This window comes from Scatophagus argus, chromosome 13, assembly GCF_020382885.2.
Source record: "Scatophagus argus isolate fScaArg1 chromosome 13, fScaArg1.pri, whole genome shotgun sequence".
Taxonomy (NCBI): domain Eukaryota; kingdom Metazoa; phylum Chordata; class Actinopteri; family Scatophagidae; genus Scatophagus; species Scatophagus argus.
In genome coordinates, this window is record NC_058505.1 from 19367687 (window position 1) to 19391715 (window position 24029).

Genomic DNA, 24029 nt, shown 5'->3' on the forward strand with positions numbered 1-24029 from the left:
AATCCCATAAACATGCACATTAGGTTAATTGGCTACTCTACATTGCCCCTAGGTGTGAGTGTGTGGTTGTCTTTCTTTGTGTGTCAGCCCTGTCATTGACTGGTGACCAGTCCAGGGTGAACCTCGCCTCTCGCCCGTAGTCAGCTGGGATAGTCTCCAGGCCCCCCTCCCGGTGCCTGTTGTCTTCCTTGTCATTCAGTGTTGCAGGTGTGATTTAAATGTCTCAGCATCATACACCCACACAGTGTCTATACCCTCCCCAGTGGTGTGTTCAGGGACCCAAGTAGGGAAGGGAAAGCGGCAGGCCACCACCTTGGCTGTACTTGGTAACTCACTTGCCAGCTTCAGCTCCAGCTGTTCCATCTGCAGATACAGGCAGCAAACAATCAGGAAGTCAGCAGTACAACTTTGGTTTTCAGAAAACATGTTTGGCAAAACAAAATATTAAGCTTTTAGGTGCAGTGCAGTGATAACAGAGGTGTTCAGCTTCTTTACCCAACAAAGGCAACAAACAGCTGGATATGTTTCACTTATTATATTTCAATACCTGTCTCCACTGATTTGAGTGGTGCCATTTCTCATCAAGAACATGATTATTGATACATTCATCAGTTGTATGATTTGATATGGTCAGTAAGCTAACCAGAGTGCCTGTCCAGACTATAACTTGGGTTGCTTTACAGTAGAACTAAGATTAAAGGAGCTGGAAATAATGTCACTTTACTGTTTTAACGACTCAAATTGCTATACATGACAATTCTAAAACAATACAACAATTAGAATGTTGATGAAAATGCCACGGAACAAACAGAAGAACTCACCATTTGAGGAACTCCAAAAATGACAACATTAGAGTACTGAGCAAAGCTGACCTAACAAAACAATCAGAAATATTAGGAAGTACACAGTGAAAACATGAAAGGTGAACACATGCTGTTTGTAACAAAAAGAAGACAGTAACTGCCCTCAGGCCTGTTATCGACTTATACATGTATTTATCTCTTTGTTCACATCGATTTATCAATAAGTGGACATAACCTCGATCATGACCCAACAAAAAGTGTCAAAAACCGGATTGGCAATATAATTGCCTGTTAAGAAATGAATGACTATAACTCTGTGTCATATGATTAACAACTAATTAACTGTGCTCATCAGATATAACTGACCTTCCATAAGTCAGAGATGTGAAATGAGGTGGAGCTGTGGACTCCCTCTCTCCAGGCTTTGTAGCGAGAATACCACACCAGCCAGGGGTTCAGTTCAATGCCCGATGCCTGAAACCCATGTTTTGCTGCTGCTATCACCTGCCAGAGGAGGAAGGACAAAGGGAGATTTAATGTGCTTCTTCCTTAATGTTGCTTTCTGTGGTGCCTCTGCAGCACATTCCAGTCAGTCAGACTGGTCTGTACTGAAATGTTCCCACGCCTCACTGCTTAACTTTGATTTGTTTTGATATATGAAACAGCACTGATAGTTACATGAAAACAGTACAATGCATGCTTGTTAAGAACTTGAGCTTGTAGTGAGGTGAAAAAGATTGAGAAACATTTCAAAGATGGATTCATTTATTCAAGGTTCAAATTGAGTGACAAAAAGTTGTCGTCCTGCATTGTATAATGTAAAGAAATGCTTCTGGACATTTGGCTTTTGATAGTAGTTCAATAACAGTGTCATAATTTCATTGTTCCTTGGGGAGGTCAGCAACAATGGAGCTGAAGCTGGAGATGGTGGCGCGGGTGGGTGGGGCTGAGCCAAGACCCTCCTGTTGAAGTCTTGAGTACTTAACCACTCATATATATATGAACTAAAATTATATGAAATACATATTGCACAGTAAGTAAGACATGGGATACGAGTCAGATGACATCACTGTTTAGCTCATTAGCAGAGGTTTTCAATTATATTGGTGACTGGATAACATTATTTATATGCCACTAAACAGTACGAAAACACAGCACTTACTATTCTTCCATCTCCGCTCCCAATGTCCACCAGGGTGCCTGACCTGGCTCGCAGCACCCTGAGGACATTGTCCACCTGAGCTGTGGTAGCTGGGACAAACGGGAGACAGATTTTTCTCAGTGCAGGTGTGACAAACGGTGCAGCCACTGCATAGAGGGCAACGAGCGACCCTCCCAGCACCCCGGTGACAATGATACCGAGTCGGCTTCTGCTCTTTGTCTCCTTGACATGGCTCGGAAACTCTCCTGTCGGTGCTGAGTCGAGGAAAAACTCCTTTTTTTGTGACATCATTCTATCGTAACTGGAACGTTACGACTTATAAATACGTCACGTTAGCTAACATTGACTGGACATGAACTACATGCATGGCAGCTAAGTCTATGCTAAAGGTTAACTGGCTAATGTTAGCTACTCGAGGTAAATGTTATGATTAAAATCAGATGTTTGTCGAACTGCACCTGCTCATTATGATAACCGTTATATCCAAATCACCAAATATATGTGTACACATATTAACCAAAGATTTAGGTCCTGTTACTCTACCATCCATGCACACTAAAAGGTAACCTGTGCAGCCGTGTTATAATTCCGTGAGGATGACAACGAAAAGCTAACGAAGGTTCCTGTCTTACTTCGCTCCAGGTCAGTGCTGAGCAGTACAGTTAAATAAAAATAAAACCAAAATAAATAAATAATACAAGCAGCCATTACATGATAATGTTATGGTCCCACACAAAGTAAGAAGATATTTAATTAAATAAATAAATAGAGACTGTCAAATAATAAATAAATCAGACAGAAAAAACGGGACAAACCAAATTGACACACATAAATAAACGCCAATAAATAGTTTCAAACAAAGAAAAACAATTAATTAAATGATGTATCAATTTACACAGTATCAGAAAATGCAAGTGTCAACCTTGTCATTGTTATTATTAAACTTATTTGCAAAACAGTATCTTGCAAGAGACATGCTTCATGTGCTGCGTAAGTATGACTAATATGTTTCCATTACACGGTTCAGTGTATTTTCCTGTTTGACTCTGGACCAGTGCTCAACACAAAAACATAAAAACATCTCATCTTTTGGAGGAAAGGGAAAAGCCTAACAGTTGTGACACATCCAGTCATATAGGAACCACTATAACACAGCATTCATTCATAAAACTTTCTCAAATATAATGTAGTCATAGATATGTTTAAACTAAAAAAGGGACAAAAAAGGAAAAAAGGGAGTATGATACATTTGAATGAGTGGGAATTCAGTTACCTTGAAGTATTTCTGTCAAATCCCAAATACAATTAGTCCCTCCCATTCCAATTAAGAATACAGAGACAGATTTTATTTTTTTTCTGTTGTCAGTCTGAACTGTCAACTTGTTACACTCTTTTCCCATCAGAATCATTCACTGATCCAGAATCAGTCAACTTAGTGACGTGGGCAGATTTGAATGTCCAGACACAGACAATAATGTACTCACTTAAGATATATATATTACTTTCATTTAATTTGGAATGAGGCCAAGAACTATCATCAATATCTGTAATAATCATCAATAATTTGCATAAATAAAACAGAAATCTAATTTAAAAAGGAGCATAAAAATCATACATTTTAATCTTAAACAAAAAACTGAGGTTATTATGTGTTTTTACCATTTTTTTTCATGTTGCCTTTAATGACATTAAAAGTCATTAGACAGTGTACGGTGGACAGTGTGGCCCTGCCCTGACATGCCATGGTGGATCTGATGGTGGCGTATATGGTGCCGGCTGGTAGTGGGACCATCATCCATCATCAAATCATCCTCCTCCTCTGCCCTGTACCCCTCTGCCCCATCCTGAGAATAGCTATGCTTCATCACAAGGATGCTCCTTTGACCTGCTGGTGTGGTGTGGTGGGAGAGTCGGGGAGACTGCTGGCCCACCATCATCGGCGGCAGCGGTGGTGGCACAAGAGCCCCTACATCGGAAGTGATCGTGGAATCCCTCATGCTCAGGTTGCTGCGACTACCATGGATACTGCCATGCATGCTACCTTGCTGAGAGCCACAGTGATGGTCACGGATGCATTTGGAGGAGGAGCGGCGGAGCTTGTGGAACTTCTCAAAGTCCTCAGCCAAAGCAGCATCAGTCAGGTCACCAGATGGGGCACGACGCAGAGTGCAGAGCTCATAGTGAGGAGGCTCAAAACCAGGGTGGAGGAGAGCAGGATCAAAGTCATCTCTGTGTTTAGTAGCAGAAAGAAGACAGCACAGTAAAGGTTCAGGAAAGCACAATGTTCAGAAAAATTGACAATATTTTTCTAACTGATTTTATTTCTCAGTCACCTTTGATTGTAGGTGTCTAGAAAAAATGGCTAATATGTAGGCTACTTATCCACATGTATATGACACACAAAACTATATATAAAAATGTCTTAACTATTTACTGTATTAATCTACAGTTTGAGCTACAGGTCTGTGATTTCTGGATTTCCACACTAAACAAAACTGAATTTCTCTCTGCACTTGAAAATTTCCAGATCACTAATTTGACAAACCATGTGGTTGTAGACAACAGCGTTTTTTGAATCCAGGAAGAAACCTCATCTCATAAAATCGTGCTCTCATAAACTAGCATTATTCTCACTCAGAAAGGTGTTTTATAACTTCATTAATTTTCCATTTACTCAACATCACCTAAATGAGCTGACCCTTTAGCGAGTAGCACCATATTGCATTTGCTTATATCTGAATTGGTCTCACTGGCAGCAGAAGGGTGAAGTCAGGCCCTTTCTACGTAGTGCTCGGACAGCAGTTCAAGCAGGCAAGGGAGGAGAACAGGGCCAGGGTAGCAGAGCTCCGTAACGTTGTAAGGAGGAAGCTTGCAACCCTCTGTGGAGCTGAATGGCACAGAGCGAGGGGCAAGGAAAGAGCCCAAAAGCAGACCTTCCTTCAAGTGCAGTGGCCGACTTGCCTGCACCCAGGAATAGGTTGACAAGTACCTCTACAGCTACAGTGACAGTACAAGTTAGCAGACCCTTGGACTGTGCAGCAATTTGATAACCCAGTCAGAACCCTTCGTGGCATTCAACCTCAAGGAACCAACCCTGAGAGAGGTTGAAGAAGTTTGTCAAAGAGACTAGGACCAGCTCAGCACCAGGTCCAAGTGGAGTGCCCTATGTCATCTACAAGAGGTGCTCCAGGCTGCTGACTATTGAAGACCATCAAGGTCATCTGGAAGAGGGGAAAAGTGGCACAGCAGTGGAAACATACAGGGGTATCCCTAAGGAGGAGAACTCTAGCAGCTCTACTGAGTAGTTCAGGAACATCTCACTTCAGGAACATCTCACTCTTCAGTGTCAAGGGAAAAATATTCTTCAGTATTGCTGCCCAACACATGACAGAGTTCCTCCTGGGGAATGCATATACTGACACCGCTGTACAGAGGGGTGGAATACTGAAGGTGCCAGGATATATCAAGCACAAAGGACTTATCACCCAACTGATCTGTGAGGCTTGGGAAAGCAAGACCAACCTGGCAGCACCTTGCTTATGGTTATGGGACAATGACACACAAGGTGGTTGGAAACTTCACTTAGCCATGTTCACATAGTCACTAAAGGAAAAATATGTATTTTTGAATTTGGGGTGAACAGCCCTTTTAAACCCATTGTTTCAGTAAAAAATATTATTATTATTTATTCACTTATTTTATTATTAGCGCAGCATGTCATTCCCTTGCTAAAATATAGAATTTTGTATTAATTTTCAAAGTGAAGTTTGAAGATCTCACCTGCGAATGATGTATTTCTTGCGAGGCTGTTTGATCTGGATGATGACAGAAATGATGAGCAGGATGACAACCAAGCCACACGTTATTCCAATGATGGTGAGGTTAGTGTTATCCAGTGTGTCCAGGATACTGGCTTTCCTCTTCTCTATTTAGGGAGACAACATGGAGAAGAATGACATTATGTTCAACTACAGCCAAAATATGGCCAGTAGTTGAGTTTCTCAGCCTCTGTCTCTGGTTACCTTTGCAGTGATTCTCATCCCATGGGTAAACACAGTTCTGGATACCATTGCAGACCAAAGTGTGATTGATGCACATGTTGCTATGACAAAAGAAAGTGTCTCCTTCGCATGGAGCTGAAAAGCAAAAATCAAGAGTCACAGTTGATTGATAAGAGTTGGTGGGCTAACTGAACTGACAGTAGCTACACTTAGCAGCAGTTAGCAGTTACTTTAGGTTCCATTAGGAAGCTTCATAAATCACAGAGAGCTGAGGCAGAGCCACTGGAGGACGTCACAGGGAAAAGCAGAAAATAAAATATGATCCAGTTTTGACACCATAGTTGGTGGCGAGTGATGTTGTGCTGTAAAGCCTTACACACCACTCGCCAGACACACCCAGGTTACAAAATACAAGAACAGGCCTTCAGGTTGCACAGTGGGAGTGACAGAGGCACCATTCTCCCTATTACAAGTACGTGTACCATCAATATGATTTTGAATTGAATGATTCTGTTATTCTAAGATAAAATGTTTTTGTTCAGGCAGTCCAAATAGCCAATGTATGGAGAAAAAACAAAATGCATAATAGACAGTCACTCACGTTCGTGGAAGGTTGTGAAGAGGATCTTGAATTTGCTTTTTCTGCTTCCCTCATCTGCCCACAGTCTCACCACGCCCACAGAGGAGACCAGCATGACATCATTGGCCACAGTGGAGCAGAACTTATTCTTCAGATGCTCAACTGAACTGCTGCCATCGTAGATGGCAACAAAGTTGCGCTTGCACTCATTCGAGTTGTGCATTTCGTACTCCAGAAAACGCATATAGATCTGTGGGTAAAAATTTGAGTAGAATCAGGAAAAGATGCAGTGAGTGGACCAGACTTTGATGCCTCCTGACAGATATTTCAGCTTATTTTTCTAGCTTGTGAAGGAACTTTTTCCTCTAATACTTTTCAGAGGAACAGAATAAATTTTAGAGACAGCAGCCATTTCACCTATTCTGTGTGACGTTAACATATCAAAATTATCTAGGTTAAATTAATAGCTTCATGGCTTATGCTAACACTTTAGCATGTTGGTAATATTACCCTTGCTTGTAAATGAAAATAAAAAAGTGGTATTATTTTTGAGTGCTTATTTTTGAGTAGTGTGTTGTAAGAATGTACTTGATACACAGTATATAAAACAAATTGCGCTGGTCTTGTCTCAACAAACAACCACCCGAAGCAACCCCCTTGAATTTGTTCTGTTAAAATGGATGCTCAAAAAGTAGAAATTAGTATAAAAGTGAATGTAACAAGGTTAAAACGCAAATAAGCGCAAACCACATGTGACACCACACAACGAGATAGACAACATTTTGACGTATACAGACCCTCGCTCTTGGTGGAGCCTTGATGTACCACCTGCAGTCTATAGCCTCAGTCTGCAGCGCCCGGCCCTCTGCGGATATCTGGGTGGACTCTACAAAGCCCTCCGGACCACTCAGCTCAAAGTCACAAACTGTCAATAACAATATTTTTGTGTTATAATAATGCCACTTTTGACACCTTAAAATCTGACTGACTGTGAAATTGTAGAAAGAGTTTAATAAGATGTTGTAACAAAATAACACAAGTACTCACATGGCAGAGCTGGCAATTCCCCAAGGTCTTTGAACTCAGGATCTAAACGCAGTATAATATGTTAGAAACAAATACATTGTGTAACATTTACTCAAGTCAATTTTTCATACCCTCCTGTACAATAAACACCACGTATGTGTTGGAAAACTGAAAGATGAAGCGTTCCTTTGCAATGAGAAGTCTCCTACTTCCTACTTAGTAACGCACTGACATTTTACTGTACAACGACCACCTTTATCCAATTCTGATAATGCTTACACAATGCTTACAGATGTGCTATTAAACATACTAAAAATATTTCCATCTAACACCTAGCTGAGAATAAAACACGTATATCCTACACAGGCCATTCCATTCCAATTGTCTGTTCTCAGGTTGCACTATTTTGCAGTCTTGAAGTACTGGAAATTTGTGCATGCATTCACATGCATTCAGTGTTGTTTAAAGGGTAGAGATTAAAACAAATTTAATATAAAGGGAAAAAAAATGTTGCAATAGTAATACAAAATGATAATATTAAAGACCTAGGGCATTGCAAAGCGAAAAATAAAAACACAGCTGGCCAAAGTTTACATAATCTAGGTCCCAGCACATTCCCTCTGCCCTCATTTAAACTCCCCTGAAACCCCGATGCCCTTCATTAAAGAAGAAAAATACACACTTAGCGTCAGACAGGGCAGAGAAATTGTGTTCTAAACCTTTGTGCAGATGAATCCACTTGCTAGGTGGATTATAAATCCTGATATACCAGCTTAGTTCAAGACAGATTAGGCCCCACCAGTAATGATGACCTGGTGATAAAAATGTCACTTCTTTTTTGTTTTCAAAAGTCATTTGTTACCCAGTGCCCAGTTTGACATTATCTGGGCGGTAAAATTCACACTTCCATGTCAATAAAATATCAAATAACACAAGATATACAAATTACTTCATACCAAGCAACAGAAAATGTGCTTTAAGTAAAACACGGTGGAGTAAATACTTTTTAAAAGTAGTTTTATTTAAAGGTTTCTCACATCTTAAAATATTTTTTATCACTGGCAATACAACACATTGGTCGGTAACTGTGATGTAAGAGGAGAAGGTGATAGACTCCTGAGGCTCAAATCAACAAGGACTCTTATTAATCCTCTCATGTTTCTTACCACTGTTTCTGCTTCAGGCTTGTCCAGATTATTCACATTCATTCCTTTGTGTGTGTGTGTGTGTGTGTATACTGTATATGTGTGTCTGTGTTGCAACAATGCATTCCCAGGAGCTTTATATCTAATATGAGAAAAAAATGTAAAGATGAGATAAAGGCAAGATACAGGATAGTTCATGTAAATCCTCTCACTTAGCTAACGTGGAAGCAAAGAACATGATTTGGCATGATATTTTACTATTGGATATTTAATTTTTCACTTTATTATGCTGTTTATATCTTAAGCACACATTTGCTTGAGTTACAAACTGGAAATCAAATAAATCACAAATGAAACAAAACAAACAAACAAACTCCCAGTTCAAATTCAATTCACCCACGAAAGGTGACGACACAAACTGCATTGCCAAGCAACTAGCATCTCTGCCCTGGTGGAATTTGCGAGTTTAAAATGGGCAATGTGCATAAATGTGGTGCATAATTGGCATCTTACTATGCAGATGCCTTATTGCAAAAAAAGTGTATCATTCATAAACACCAGAGCTAACAGCCACAGTCAGACATGCATGTGTGCGTGTGGGCGTGTGGGCGAATTAATTCTGTCATGCCAACAGTGATGAGTGGAATTAGACAGGAGATTAACATTTGGCAGGGGAGACTTCTTACATGTGATGTAAACAGATGAGAAACTGCTTCTCCTTATCTGCCAATAATGAAAAATATCCTCTTAAAGAGATAGTTCCTGTTTAAGAGTTTGTTTGTTTGTTTGTTTGTTTGTGTTAAGGGAAAGTGCATCAAGCATTTCCCTTTCTGAAAATATAAATTCTTAAATATGCTTAGTAAATTATTAACACTGGCAGGTAAAGTGACCATAATGTAAAATAGTAAATAAATTTTGGCTGATGTTTTCCGAAACATAGCACTGAGCTGCAGCATGCACAAGCAAATGGACTTCAGTTTTTAAGCCCAACAGCACCTTAAGAACTAAGGTGCATGGAACAGACTCACAGGAATCTGAAACGGGAACATGAAATACAAAGACAATGTGCAGATGCTCAGTCATGCTAAGAATGAAAGAAAGAAATGTGAGTGGATGGACAGAAGGATGCAGATTAATCTTTACTCCTTGTCTGTAGGTGGCCTATAAAATCTGCTGTTAATAAAGCACTGGACTCCCTTAAGCTGCTAGTGCGGCTCAGCGTTGACAAGCTGTATTCCCCTGAAGACAAGCTTTCATTAACTGGTGTGTGTGTGTGTGTGACTGAGTGAACAAGTGCCCATTTGTGTGTATGTGCATGTGTGTGTATGCATGTGTTGGAATAAATGCTCCCTTCCTCTTCTCTTGTCAGTTGCAGCTGGTGTGCATGCATTACAAATGAAAATGATAGTACATTCCCAGCAGCATGCCGCCACACTACTGTTAAAGTTGCAACGTGCAACTTTTTGAAATTACACACACAATTAAAAAATAACCTACTTTATACATTCACATATTTTTACATTATATAGTCTCTCTGTGGTATTTATCTTATTCAAGTTACATTGTGACACTGGAAATGCAAGTGTATCCAGTGTTCATGCAAATGTGTGTTTTAACCAGACTAGATGACCAGCCAGATGACTGTGCAAAACAGGCAGCCAGTTTTTGGCATGTGGCAAGGAACAGTCTCACAGCAGGGTGGGAGACTGCGAGAGGGGGAAGGAGTCAAAGGCTTAGAGCCATAGTAATACTCTAAACATCAACCCTCCTGGCCCGAAGGAGTGGCAGCTGGTAGGGTACAACAACAACAACAACAGAATAGCAGAAATTTAAAATTAGGTTGAAAAAAGATTATTGTTATTTTCTGCTTTTATGCCACACTCCCAAAAGGAACTGAGTGGGTCAACTGCGAGAGGCAAAGTGAGAGGAGTTTAACTCTTTACACTCATTTTCCCAAGCAGTTAAAATGTACAGTACTAAAGATGTTATGTAGGTAGCTAAATAAAGTCTATGTAGTCTATTATTTTCAAGGTATTACTTCAAGGTTACTGTATAATAGTATATATTGTAATGTACTGACATATATGTAAGTTTTTGAGGGTTGTCAGCACAATTGACACTTTGTACAAAGTCTTATATTGAATGAAACCACCCCACTCGCTAACTTCCAGACCTCTGAGCTGCCAGCCGCATTTCAGATTTTTTTCAGCAATTCAAACATGTAATATCAATGTATATTATACATTCATTATTCAAATAGACAAATTACATGAAATTGAAATGTAGTTATTAGGTTGATTAGTGTTTCAGTTTAGCCTCAAACTAAAACCTAAAGCAACAAGCTGAAAGAAGACAGAACATTCTACTGCAGGGAACGGCAGGGTCAAGTGATAATTTGATGAGTATTCACCACTGAAGGCCTTCAGAAATGTACCTCCATAGTTCAGATTACTTTGTAATCACTCACCTTGTGTAAAGTTATACCGGGCTGAGAAACCAATGGCCTCCAGTTCACCATCAGCGACAAACTTGATGTACAGGTACCTCCCACTGGAGCGGACATATGCCGGGCTTTCCTGCCCACAGTAACGACCAATGAGGGGCGAGAAACCAAAGGGCCCATCGCGAACCTCAATGTGGTCAAACTTGCACTCCCAGGATGGCTCTATGGAATACTTGTCGTCAAAGAATAAGTCAATGCACTGCCGGGGAGCGGCTGGAAGAAGGAGGAAGTTTGAGAGGAGATTAGATAGAAACGAGGGATCCCCTCCTTTGTTGAGAGGGAGGATCAAAAGAGAAGAATGAAATTCTAACCTTCAATAATGTAGACACACTCCTTCTCAGGTGGATATTTGTCTGGGTAGTTGGGTGAGGTGAAATACCCTCCATCTGGCTCCTTTACCCATGTCCCACACTGCCCTGCTGGTGTCACCCCTGAGTTGTTCTTTACTAGAAACACAAGTAGAGACACACAGTTACATCAAAATGTTGTACATCTGTTTTCATTTGTCAAATTTCACTGGAAGTAAGTAACTATTTGTGGATGGGCTGTAACAGTAAATACCAAGAGTCTTAGAATAGTTAATAGTAAAGAATAAAGAGTGAGTTAGGATGTGATACCTTGAGCTTTTGTTTTAGTAGCTGAGGCACCTGACAGCTCAGTTGTGATGAGACTTGCTGCTAAAGCTGAGAGAACAAAATAGATTACAGATTGTATAAATGTGATTTAACTTTAAAAAAAGACTTAAAACCATACACTGTGATAATACATTAAAAATGTAACATAACATAATGTTGAAACATTCATTTATACCAGAGGGGAGCTGCATGAACACATAATTTAGGCTCCAGGATTCTAAACCTATGAACATATCATTATTATTATTATTATTTTCAGAAAGACACTTAACTTACCGATGGGCAGCAGAAGTTTGTGCACCATTTCTGTTCCCTGAGGTTGGGCAGCTCTGTCTCAGATATTGCCATCAAACAGTCTTGACTTAACATCCCATTACTAGGGAAAAATGTTCTTCATGCCATCGGCTTCTCACAAAATGTGCCAAATCCAAGAGCAAAGACATCGACATTTCCATCCCAGTCTCTCTGTATCCCCGACAGCTCAAAGGATTACAGTCCCATCCACCACGAACCTTCACAATTTTTGCTCCACCTTTAGGCTGCATTAATCCTCTCAGAAGATATACGGTCATTGACAAAGCTGAGCTCGTTTAAAGTGGGCCGAGACAACTGAACTGACTGCCCTGTGTGTGTGTGTGTGTGTGTGTGTGTGTGTGTGTGTGTGTGTGTGTGTGTGTGTGTGCGCATCATTCAGCAAATGAGTGCCTTCAACATAATCAGCACCACAAAGCATTTAATATAATCAAATATTATCAAAATTCTGTTTAAGTCATTTATTTTTTTATTTTGTTTGTTTTAAAAATGGATTTTAATCCATTTGTACTATGTGTACAGTGGTCGTGCTCCAGTGGTGAGAAAAAATGTAAAAATACTCCACTGCAGGTATTGCACTCAATATATTACTGAAGTCGTGGGAAATTTCTCTGCTAAAACAAAAGTTCTGATTATTCAGCAGGCGCACCTCAGTTCAAATGTGTTCTTGTGACACAGAACTCTTAAATTAATCTACTGATTTGGGGGGAAATAAGCAAACACAGTTCAGCATGTTCTTGAGTTAAGTTAACTTTGCTTTGTGTTGAATCTGGATTGTTTTATAAAATGTTCCTGTTCTATGGACAAATAAAGCAGCAGAAAATGATTTGAGAAAATTTTTTTTAAAAAAACGTAGTTTCTAATTCTGATCCACGACAAAATTTAGCTGATTCTCTCTTGGCTCATTATAAAACTTTCTACAAAGTTTCATGATCAGGCCAGTAGTTTTTATCTGCACAATCCTGCCGACAAGCAGGCAAACAAACCAGACAGAAAAAAATAACCCCTTGGCAGAAGCAGTCAACACCACAAAAAACAAAGATGTCCACTTTAAATATGAAATGTCTGTCATCATGAGAGGACCAGTGACTGTGGTGGATAACAGCAGGTAACTGAGGTTAATCATTACTGTGGTAGGGGGGAGAAAGATGGCACAGTCTGTGTGGGACTGAATTAATCACCTGATTAATTACCTAATTACCTGAAAAATATCTAGGAAAACATAAGTCAAATAATTAAAAAAAAAAAAAAAAAAAAAAAAAGAATCTTGTGTGATGGAACTTCAGAATGCTAGTTTGCACACTCTTGGTTCTTTACCTTTCATCTGACTTTGATGTGTCATCACATTCTGAACAGAACAGTGTGCTCTCCAACAGATCTGACATTCACTCGGTATCAGTACACACTCTCCAGGTTATCTGCACGTGTTTACAGTACAACTCGTCTGAAACTTCGATTCATTCGACGATTTCTCCTGAGTTCACCCAACATTTGATGACTCTGACCTCCAGAACAGATTCAGGTAGGTGCAAAGTGTTTCCAGTTACAGCTCATAGTCTTGTTGTTGTGTGTTTGCTCAAATCCTGGACACTAATCTTTAATGTGCTGTGACTAACTGATGCAAGTTTAAAATTATAATTGTGGGCCCAATTCATCTTTGTAGTCCTTTGTAGTCTTTGTAGGCTTACTTCTCAGATAAGTTTCAATATAAGGTCTGTTTTTGTAACAGAGAGTTTCTTTAGGTTTTGTTCGAAGTACAAACCTTTTCAGACATGAGATCTTTAAATTCATCTATCTGTCCAAGTAGCAGCTTTTTGGCATTTAAACGAAGCAACATTTTGTACGAAGTAGGTGAATGGGGCTGAAGTTTTAATTAAATCCATAATATGCTTATTTCCTTTCTGGCCAATACTGATGTAATCTGTCACATCCATCACAAATGAAGTTTATTCTATGATCCTTATGTTGAGTCAGTCTGAGTACATGACCATCGCAGTTCATATTTAAGTCGCTGCTTTATCTTTAAAACGTACTGCAGTCAAAACAGATTATTTCTCATTTTAGAGAACAACATGCAGGCAGATCTTGAGATGAAGAAGAGAAATACCCAGGAAAAATCACCCAGGACAGGTGACAAATGTAGCAATGTTTACGAGGATGTCAGCGTGAGAAAGAGGAGGGCTAGTGATGATGGCAGGATGCCCGACAAAAGGATGAGGTGCAGTAACCTCACCAACCCTTCTGAACACAGTGATGTGTCAGTAAAGGACAGAATCAGTCAGAGGGGAAAGAGGAAGATCAGTGTAGATGCCAGACCTCCTGAAAAGAAGAGAAGGTGTAGCATCAGAAACAGCTCCAACTCTGACCCCAGTGTAATAGCTGTGGTGGAGCCCAAAGCAGAGACACACAGAGGCAAAGAGACAAAGGCCAACGACGATGATGAGGCACCTAAGAAGAAAACCAGTTGTAGTGACAGCGGAGTGTCCTGGATCACTGTGTCCAGCAATACTGAAGCCTCCTTTCCACTGGCAGCAATTGTAAATAAGAGTGGAGGAGACATCAGCTACAACACCAGCAGTGCCTCATCCGAGGAGGAGAGAATCTTTGAGTTGTCCTCCTCACTAAACACAAGCAGAGGTAAGCAGACAGTGGGGAACAAAATGACAGAACAAGAATAGGTGTAAATGTATTCATGTAAGAAATATCAAAAAATAAGTAAAGAATTCAGAAGAAAATGTCTGTCTGTGTGTTTTCAGCTGATTTCGTGAACAAGTACTGCGAGTTGGATCCGATCGGCAAGGGAGGCTTCGGCTCAGTGCGCGCTGGCTTCCGTAAATCAGACCATCAACCAGTAAGTCTTGCAAACACACGCTCACACACACTGCAACATTCACTGATCCTCAGGATGTATCAGCTATAGACAGTGTACTGTACGTGCTGAGCTGAGTTTCCCAGTCTAAAAAATGGACACACTCCACTTGATGACAAAAGTCCATCTGTATGTAATCTTAAGAGAAAAGGACCATGCTGCTTACTTGATGAATTACTGTACTACTAGCGTGCGTCATTATTTAAGACTAATCTAGCAGTTTTCTGTGGCTAACCAAGATGGTGCTCTGCAAAGCAATGGGTAACATCATGGCAAGTTTACACTCACACCAAATTTGAATTTCTGTCTTGCAGGTTGCCATCAAGCACATTCCCAGCAGGGGTGTAAGAGTGAAAAAAGTTGTAAGTAATTCAATCTGATGATGAACACCAACTGCAACTGAAAATTAAAACTAAATTTGAATGTTTAATGTTTCTTTCACAACTATGCTGTGAATGAACTGCACATGTTTTATCTCTGTGTCTGAAGCAGACATTCGGTGTTGGAATTTATTTGTTTTTTCTTTAGAAATGCAACGGGAAGGTCTTTAACATCATTCTCGAGGTGGCATTCATTCTGAAAACCACAGGTCTACCAGGATCCATTGGACAATCCACTGCTGTGTCCCTTCTGGACTGGTACCATCTGGACCAGGAGTTAATACTGGTCATGGAAAGACCCAAAAACAGCATGGACCTCTTCAGCTACCTAAAATCTCGTGGAGGATACCTGGATGAACATGAGGCAAAGGTATGGAAGCTGGGTGGAGAATATTTCTGTATGTGTGTGTGTGTGTGTGTGTGTGTGTGTGTGTGTGTGTGTGTGTGTATGTGCTACCAAACGCGTGTGTGTCCAATGAAACATTTTTTCTGCACGCCTACCATCAGCTCGTTTGATTTGGTTTAAACCCTACAAGAGCAGCAATCCACTGATTTCAGTGATGTCATTCCAATGAAATGATTTCCAACTAAACATTTAATTTAATTGTTTATTCATTAGATGTTTGTTTAACTGGGCCCTTCAGTTCATAAAGAAAACTCCTACAGAACTTACATTGCTGCCATAGTTTTCATTGTTATGCTGTTCAAGAGATACATTTTTCCTGACCTTCTCTTCCAATTCTGTCTCTCTCAGATGATCCTGAGACAGCTGGTGGACGCAGCCATCGACATGCACTCAAAGGGTGTCTTTCACCGGGACATAAAGTTACAAAACGTCCTGGTGCAGTTGAACGGTGGAGAACCCAAAGTGCGTATCATCGACTTCGGCTGTGGCAGCTTCTCCACTGAGACGCCTTTCACTACTTTTTGTGGTATGATATCTGGCTTGTGCTCTTCAGTCATTTGCCAATCTCTGAAATAATGATTTTCATGTTTAAACAAAGATTCTCATCATCCCTTCCTGTCTTTTCCCTCCATTGCTCTGCTGATGTGTGTACTAGGTACCCGTGCATACTTCCCTCCCGAGTGGTTTGACTGTGAGAAATACAGGGCCTGTCCCACCACTGTCTGGCAGCTTGGAGTGCTATTTTATTCATTGCTGAGAGGACATGAGACCTTTACCACCATGAGCTTCATGAGCAACCACATTCAGTTCAACAGAACACTATCCAAGGGTAAGAAACACACGGACAACACCAGATTTGGTTTTTGTTGTTTTTTCCTCACTGGATCACTTCCCACTAAAACCTTTTGTCCCCTGATTTCTCTCATTTTCCAGAGGTCAAGATGTTGCTGCATATGTGTCTGACCAGAGACCCCGAGGAGCGAGCCACCCTGGAGGAGCTACAGATGCACCCGGCGCTCAACTAACCACAGCAACCACACAGTCTTAGTGCACGGCACATGATGTAGTCATGATGTAGTGCTGTAATGTCCATTGTTTGCTCTGAATTCTGTTACCTCTCTGTCTCTTCCAGCTGCAGGACAAACCTTGGAGCCCACCTCACAACTGTCAGCTGTGTGCCCTGCTGGATCCTCCCACCCACATGAAGAAACCTGGACAGAAAAAAAGGACAACACAAAGGAAATGATTCACTTCAAGGCCTATCTTATGGTACTGATACTGGACTTTTTCCCCACCTCAAGGTCCTGTGTAAGGCCCAGCCGTCCGTGTAGAGGGGATCTCTCTTTGAATTGCCTCTTCCGAGGTTTCTTCCCAATTTCCATACGTGCTGAGGATTTTGGGGAGTTGTTCCTCGTCTTCTCAGAGAGCTTGGGCTGGGTCAGGAACCAGTGGTGTTGTTGGACCGAAAATTCTCAAGTCTTTACACACATGTCCCAAGTCAAGATGACCAAGTCCCAAGTCAAATCCTAAGTCCTGAACTTTGATTTCTGAGTATTGAATCATTTGTAATGGACTGTTCACCAAATGAAATGCCTTTTGAATGACAAAGCTCCAAGTTATGCAACCTGAGGATCTCTGAAGAACACTGTATCTGACACTGTACTGCAGTATGAATAAATTCATCTTCCTTTGATTTGCTGTTCATGATTTGAATTTTCATTAAAAATTTCAGGTAAAACTTCAGTGCATTAAGGTCTTAAATGCTACACAGATGAGTCATTTGTGGAACGCTTCCATTTACATGAAGTTCAGATAACTTGCAAAGTCCAAACATTGTAACGAAGAGGACACTGCTAGATGATTTCTTATTCTGGTTCATTTTACTCATGCAGAGCGTGAAATGCATTATCACCACTTATTGTTCAGAGTGTTTGTGGAAAATGTGTGAACGTCAGTAAAAATTGTTAAATATTACCAACAGAATAGATGTGGCAACAGCAAATTCTCCTTTAGAAAATCTTGTCCTTTGCAGTGGTGGCAACATACAAGATGGTGATGGACAATTCACCTACAGATCCAACAGGTCAACTGTGGATGCCATAGCCCTCACAGTACACACTGCACTGAGCCACTTGAAGCATCAAAAGAACTACGTGAGGATGCTTTTCACTGATTTAAGCTAAACTTTTAATAAAATCATCACGCTCAGAGAGTCAAAACTGACCCCAACATCTCCTCCTCCATCACAGCAGTGGTGCCCACCAGGGCATTGCGGAGTTGTTTATTAATATTGATTGAAAGGACAAAATAGATATAACCTGTAACCACCTAACCACATTCTGTTTTTAGCAAAAGAGGACTCCAATAAGGAGGTCAATTTAAGATAAAGGTCTTTTCTGCTGGGCGGCAGGTGTGTGTACAGGGTCAGAAAACAGAAAAGCAACAGTCATCTACACGTCCAAAAGAATATTGTTCAGGAACAAAATTGGAGTCCAAAGCTGGAGCAGCAGCCGACTGGAGTGGGCAGAGACAGGTAGATGAACCTGAACACAGAAAAAAAAACCCAAAACGATTAGAATAATAACAAAATCACAAAGGACTGGAGTTAAACCTGAGCCTGACTAGACACCCCAGCAGAAGAAGGCATAATCTGGCAACAATGAAGCGGGAGAGTCAATCTGAAATAATCTCTGGATAAGGTGAGTAATGGATGATGATGAGGAACGGGTGCGCATATACAGCTCTGCCCAACCCACTCTGGGTCGGACAGGTAGGTGAACTAACAAGCAGAAAGACAGACAGAACAGGAAACAAAAAGTATGCAACACAAGAAGATAGTAATCCTTAGAGTCATCAATTATTACGCAATGGAAGTGTGTGACAGCATCTGCAGAAACCCCGTATGTCCCTGTATTTTCTTCATAATATTATTTTGCTGTGTTGAAGATGTTTCTGAGTGTCTCTGAGGCTTGTAGCCCCCAGCCAGTAACAGTGTGCAGGGTGTGAGGTCAGACTGTAGGCTATAGGCCCTATCTGTCTCATGGCTGTATGAAGAGCTGCAGGTCTGTGTGTCTGATTGGTGTGTGAATTCACTTAAAACACAGCGATGTGGTACTTTCCTCTGTGATGGTGTGTTAGGATTTAGGAAAACTGGGCCTCTCATTCTTTTGTGGATTATATTGTCTACTTTGTGGATGTTCTCTGCTACTTTCTGCAACTGCTTTTTTCTGTGCTCAGGTTCACTGCCCACTTCCTGTTCTCCCTGCTTTGCCTGCTCTGGTTTGCTTAAGAGCTTTCTGCTCTTTGGAAGATTGGAGTTTGTCAGACTGATTTTGGATTTCATGAACTTACTTGCAAGTAGACCACATGCGCTCACCTGCTGTGTGGTTTCCTTGTTGAACACTACTTTGTTGGAAAAGACAGAGAACTTTATTTTAATGTCCTCGTACTCTGAGAACTTTGCTTTCTCTGAAGTAAAAACTGAGTCAAGCTTTTACACTTGTGATCTGTGTCTGCTTTGTGGTCCACCTTTTGAAAATCTTAGCAGGTGTCCTGCATGTGTAATTTATGTGAACAGTAATTTTCAGTTATTGCATATACTGCTTTTAATACATAGCACACCATATGACTGTACTTGCTTATGATAAAGTGTTAATGTAGGAACAGAGGAAAAAATAAGATTTCAGAGCAAACCCCCCTGTAATACAATACATTATTAGACATTGTGTTTAGACAATGATTAAATATTAACATATTTTTCAAATTCAAACTACACTCAAAAAAATGAATCGGGTGGCTTGCGCAATTTATATTATATTTTTACTTTCAGTTTGCTTAAATATACATCTTGAGTTAATACATTGTTTTCTAATAAGTCAATGTAATGTCTCTAATTCTAGCGTCAACGTGTCTCGTTATCGTTACAACATAATGTGTTTTTTACTCACAAAACATTTAAGTCAATTATGATTGAGATACTTCTTACATCCAGAAGGTGGCAGTAACCTAATGCGACACCAGTGGTCAATAAATCCCAAGAACAAGATTAATCGTTCAGACTGCACATGCGCAAATCGTAAGGTTTTTTTTTTTTTTGGCGGTCAAGTTGCTGTTGATCTTCTTTTCTGACTTGTAAGAGGTAAGACGACATTTTTTTTCATCCACATCTATTATTGTATTACTTTCATAGCAAACATAATGTTATTTTGTGTCAATGATAAGATATATTCTATATTTTAGATGTGGTTGTACTTGTAGAGGGCAGGTAGATCTCGGACATGTTAGCTAACTAGCTAAACTAATATAGCTTCATGATTCAGGTCAGTCCACCTTTATGCTGGCGTTCCAAATCTTGAAAATGTTACCACTGTTAAAACCATACCATCGTTGTTGTGTAAGTATCATCACTTTACATTACGCTACCCTTTATCATTACTTTACATTATTTACATTACGTTATGTTACTCTTTGCACAACTGTTTACTGTCAGTTCTACAATTGAGTGACCAGAGAAAGTTTTGTTTTTACATATCTGTGTTTGAAGATTACTTTTACTCTCGTGTTCCAGTCTGTATTTTAAGATGTAAGGCTTATTTTATTCGTGCCTGTGTCCGTTTCAGAGTTGGTATAGTTACTGCTGATGCAAACCCATCATCTTCCTGCTGCCGCTTCATATTAAAATGTGAACCAGCGGAAAGAACAGGAAATACTAAATGTTTGACAAACGAGCAAAAACCGTTAGCTAGCACACCAACCGTTGGTGTAAAAAAAAAATTGCGCTGGCAAATGGATGTAAGCTTGATATAACGTGATCACATCACAGTCCGCACACGCCTTGTAATTAGAGTTTGTTTGGTATTCGGCCAATACGTTACGTTTGTGGTCTTTGAGTGTTAGCCAAAAGTTGTGATGTTGTTAAGCCAAATCCAGTTGTCAGCATTTTTATTTTTAGAAACACTGATAACACAACAAGTTTTATTCTCTTGTTCTGAATAACGTATTTATTTTAGATCTCTAGGTCTCTTAAAAATGTGATGAAGTTAACGGCTCCTGTTAACGTGTTGAATTTCAGACCCTGGCACTGATTATCTGTTCCCCCCTCACTGATGTAGCGTAGGCGACACTGCTCAACTTGCGTGTGGTATGTTAACAGTCAGTTTGCTGTTTTTTTGTATTCAGATTTGAATGTGTCAGTGTAAAGGTCTAGAGAGAAGATGGCCAAGACCTTTGCACACGGGAGGCTGGAGGATGACTTAGACAAGCCACTGATCACAGAGTTCAAGATCATGTGGTCATGCCTGTTCGCGGTGGCAGGGGTATGAAATGCTTTGTGCTCATCAGATTACATTGTCAGTGTGTCAGTTGACAATGAGAAAGATTTGTAATGGCTGCAGTATCTCATGGAAATCCTCATCATTTTGTGTAAAATATAACCATGGCACTGGAAACATGTTTGAGTTGTTTTTAGCATAGTTTGTGAAAGTGTGTCTGTTGATGGCTCTTAGGGCAGTTGGAGTATTTGTGCCAATAATATAGTAATCGTACTAATATATTGTGTTTATGGACATTGTATTTTCAGGCGGTATCAGAACTTTGTGAGGATTACTGCTGCTCCCTGTATTTCTTGACCAACACAATGCCCAGCTCAGAATTCAAGAAGAAATGAGACTGCAGGGAGGAAAATGACACAGGTTTTTTTTTTCTTTTTGTTAAGAAAGCACGTAATTACGAGCTGATGTTAACTTGTCGGTTTTGATAGATGTAAGGGCTAGTAAATAAAATCACGTGCTGCATGTGTACATGTCCAGCATAACATTTCCCTGATCCACACTAAAACTAGGTTTGTCTTTTTATCCGTTAGTGTTATGAGAAGTTCAGTGAGGTGTAGTGTGTGTGTTTGTACAGTTCTAAATTATTTCAGTTTTTTTTTTCTGTCTTTAGAATGAATCATAGAACAAGGGAGGGACTGTATCCTCATAATAAGTTTAATCTTCTTATCTGAATGAAGACCAGAACATCGTCGTCATCATCATCATTATAGTTTACTTTTCAACTATATTGGACCACATGTTGTTATGGAATCGGTTTCTTTAAATTTTTTATGAAATCTGATATATAAACTCTGCATTCTGTTTGGAAAAACTGTGCAGTCTAATGCAATGCAATACCACAGCACTGCCATGCATTCTACTTAGGCAGAGCTTATATATGTTTTGTTTTTACTGACATTATAGGAAATGTGATGATTCTACTTGAGTATTTATTGCTCAGGTTGTAGCGGGTGGTGGAAGTATACTGGGGTGCATTATATTAGGAGTTCCTGATACTGTGTTGATACATGTATGGGAGGGCATAGTATTAGAGATACTTGTTGACACGAAAACTGAAAATGTCGAGGCTTAGTAAGTTTTGGGCATTTGGAGTTGTTGTATTAGATTGCACTGGACTGCACATCTTCCTATTACCAAGTGTGTGGTGAGCTTACCTTAAATAATAATAATAAATAATAGGTTGTGATGCTACAGCTGTTCAGAGAGAGCTCAAATAAGTTACTACAGCATCAATGGTGAGGGAGGTGAAGCCACTAAGTCTGCAGACTGATGCTGGAATAGAGATCAGAAGTGTTGGATTTGGAACGCATGGCCTCTGCTTGTGCACTCTTAATAGGTGTGATACATGCACTGAACCTTGGTTATCCTCTGGAACTGAAAGCTGCCTGTAAGGCAGTTCAGAAGCTTTTCCTTCAACTGGATCCTGGTGGACTCTGAGCCAAGGTACAGGCGATCAAGAACAAACTGTATGAATGAGCCAACCATTGATTTGGATGCTGGATAATATTGACACATAAAGTGATAGTTGGATTTTTCTGCCACATTAAGGCCCATCCTAACTGTTAGTGCTGAGCCATGATGCATCATAATGTGGCCAATAATGGGTTGCAATTTGCTTAGTTGTTTTCATGAAATTGATTGATTTTTGTTTTTTTCTATCAGTGGATTAATTTAAGTTAAGTTATTTAAGTTGGGCTTTTGGGAAACCCACTTGTCTTATTTTGTCTTATTTTTTTGACTTTGCACTCAAGGTGATTCATAAAAATAGTTTGGAAATAGTTGTTTATTTTCTGTCAATCAACTCATCAATTTATTAATTGATCAAGTTGTATTTGCATCTCTGATCATATGTGTTATGTTTCTGTGTGTTACTGTTTGATTTTCAAAGCAAGTGGAGCAAAATGTTATCTGAATCAGTGCTGTGCTGTTGAATAAAGGAAATAACAAAAATATGCTGCGATTACTAGATTCATTTGTGTCGAACCTGTTGACAAAGTAGAATTATGTCAGAAACTTAAATACATTATTTTCCTGCTACAAAATAAACGTTGAAAGAACATCCAAATTAAGTTTGCACAACTGACATGTGTTGGATAACTTTAAATATCTCATGTTGATCCAAAGTAATTTGTTTTAGATGACCCAATGATTGTGAATTGTGTGTCTAACCTAATGCAGTTTTGTGGAACCTGTTGACAAAATGAATTTAATTAAAGTCATTTTTTCTTACCCGGCAGATTTGTGTCAGAAATAAAGAGAAGAAATGAAGAAACTTGCTGTGTGTGAAGTTGGAAACTGGATTTTCCTTCTGCTGGTGCTACAGGTATTTACTATAACATGACTTATCTCTTCTTGAATCTCAGACAGTACAGAGAACTGGTTTGTCTCTGCTGTTTGCGTGTATCAAGACTCGATAAGCAGGTTACAGTGTGTTTATTATTCTATACACACATTCAGATGCTGCAAGAGTTTCTGACTATAGAGGAAATGAAAAGTTAAACATGTCCACCCACCCTCCCTCGCGTGTGTGTCAGTAAGCCTCATGGGATCAGGATGTTAACGTGGAGCAGGTGATGCCTGCTGGAATTTGTCATTTGCACCTGGATTCAACACGAGTCGAGCTGATGGAAAAACTCTTGGGTAGCTGATCGCCTGGAAAACTTCTGTTGGAAATCAAAAGGAAAGGTTTTTATAAAGCTTTATTTTAAAAGTGTCCTGCTGCTGGGAAAATCTGCTTTTAACACCATGGAGGAGCACCTGCTAGCCAGAGTTAGGTAGTGGTTCAACCACTTAGGAGTTAAAACATCCTCTAATGTCACACCTGATTTATTCATTCATCTTTCTGAGATCCTTAAAAATGCTTTCCATCACAAATTG

The 24029-nt window shown here is 39.9% G+C and overlaps 3 protein-coding genes and 1 long non-coding RNA gene across 4 annotated transcripts; 2 read left to right on the forward strand and 2 right to left on the reverse strand.

Annotated features, from left to right (window-relative positions):
- Positions 1 to 27: 27 nt before the first annotated feature.
- atpsckmt (fATP synthase c subunit lysine N-methyltransferase) lies at positions 28 to 2573 on the reverse strand. Its single transcript, XM_046408401.1, has 4 exons — positions 1966 to 2573; positions 1170 to 1307; positions 822 to 872; positions 28 to 363 (listed from the first exon to the last, which is right to left on the reverse strand). Exons 1-4 carry the CDS (start codon positions 2254 to 2256, stop codon positions 196 to 198), a joined length of 648 nt encoding a protein of 215 aa, XP_046264357.1. The 5' UTR covers positions 2257 to 2573; the 3' UTR covers positions 28 to 195.
- Positions 2574 to 3507: 934 nt separating this feature from the next.
- LOC124069450 (neuropilin and tolloid-like protein 1) lies at positions 3508 to 12159 on the reverse strand. Its single transcript, XM_046408628.1, has 10 exons — positions 12132 to 12159; positions 11838 to 11903; positions 11532 to 11675; positions 11185 to 11433; positions 7594 to 7635; positions 7344 to 7471; positions 6568 to 6796; positions 5988 to 6101; positions 5746 to 5890; positions 3508 to 4194 (listed from the first exon to the last, which is right to left on the reverse strand). Exons 1-10 carry the CDS (start codon positions 12157 to 12159, stop codon positions 3654 to 3656), a joined length of 1686 nt encoding a protein of 561 aa, XP_046264584.1. The 3' UTR covers positions 3508 to 3653.
- Positions 12160 to 14302: 2143 nt separating this feature from the next.
- Positions 14303 to 16881, forward strand: LOC124070047 (serine/threonine-protein kinase pim-2-like). Its single transcript, XM_046409674.1, has 7 exons — positions 14303 to 14804; positions 14924 to 15018; positions 15351 to 15398; positions 15565 to 15786; positions 16171 to 16348; positions 16478 to 16651; positions 16756 to 16881. The coding sequence occupies exons 1-7, from the start codon at positions 14366 to 14368 to the stop codon at positions 16845 to 16847; spliced, it is 1248 nt and encodes a 415-aa protein (XP_046265630.1). The 5' UTR covers positions 14303 to 14365; the 3' UTR covers positions 16848 to 16881.
- A 2975-nt stretch (positions 16882 to 19856) lies between these two features.
- On the forward strand, positions 19857 to 23104 carry LOC124069938. The gene is made up of 3 exons (XR_006845129.1): positions 19857 to 19960; positions 21001 to 21137; positions 21401 to 23104. It is a non-coding gene; the product is annotated as an uncharacterized LOC124069938 (long non-coding RNA).
- Positions 23105 to 24029: the final 925 nt, after the last annotated feature.

Coding starts and splice junctions, on each gene's coding strand:
- atpsckmt (XM_046408401.1), bottom strand. CDS start 2,256: ATGATGTCACAAAAAAAGGAGTTTTTCCTCGACTCAGCACCGACAGGA. Junction 1,308..1,965: donor GGAGCGGAGATGGAAGAATA/GTAAGTGCTGTG, acceptor CTCCTCTGGCAG/GTGATAGCAGCAGCAAAACA. Junction 364..821: donor TTTTTGGAGTTCCTCAAATG/GTGAGTTCTTCT, acceptor CTGTATCTGCAG/ATGGAACAGCTGGAGCTGAA.
- LOC124069450 (XM_046408628.1), bottom strand. CDS start 12,159: ATGGTGCACAAACTTCTGCTGCCCATCG. Junction 11,904..12,131: donor CAAACTTCTGCTGCCCATCG/GTAAGTTAAGTG, acceptor TTGTTCTCTCAG/CTTTAGCAGCAAGTCTCATC. Junction 7,472..7,593: donor GGAATTGCCAGCTCTGCCAT/GTGAGTACTTGT, acceptor TGTTATTGACAG/TTTGTGACTTTGAGCTGAGT.
- LOC124070047 (XM_046409674.1), top strand. CDS start 14,366: ATGCCCGACAAAAGGATGAGGTGCAGTAACCTCACCAACCCTTCTGAA. Junction 14,805..14,923: donor CTCACTAAACACAAGCAGAG/GTAAGCAGACAG, acceptor GTGTGTTTTCAG/CTGATTTCGTGAACAAGTAC. Junction 15,787..16,170: donor TGGATGAACATGAGGCAAAG/GTATGGAAGCTG, acceptor TGTCTCTCTCAG/ATGATCCTGAGACAGCTGGT.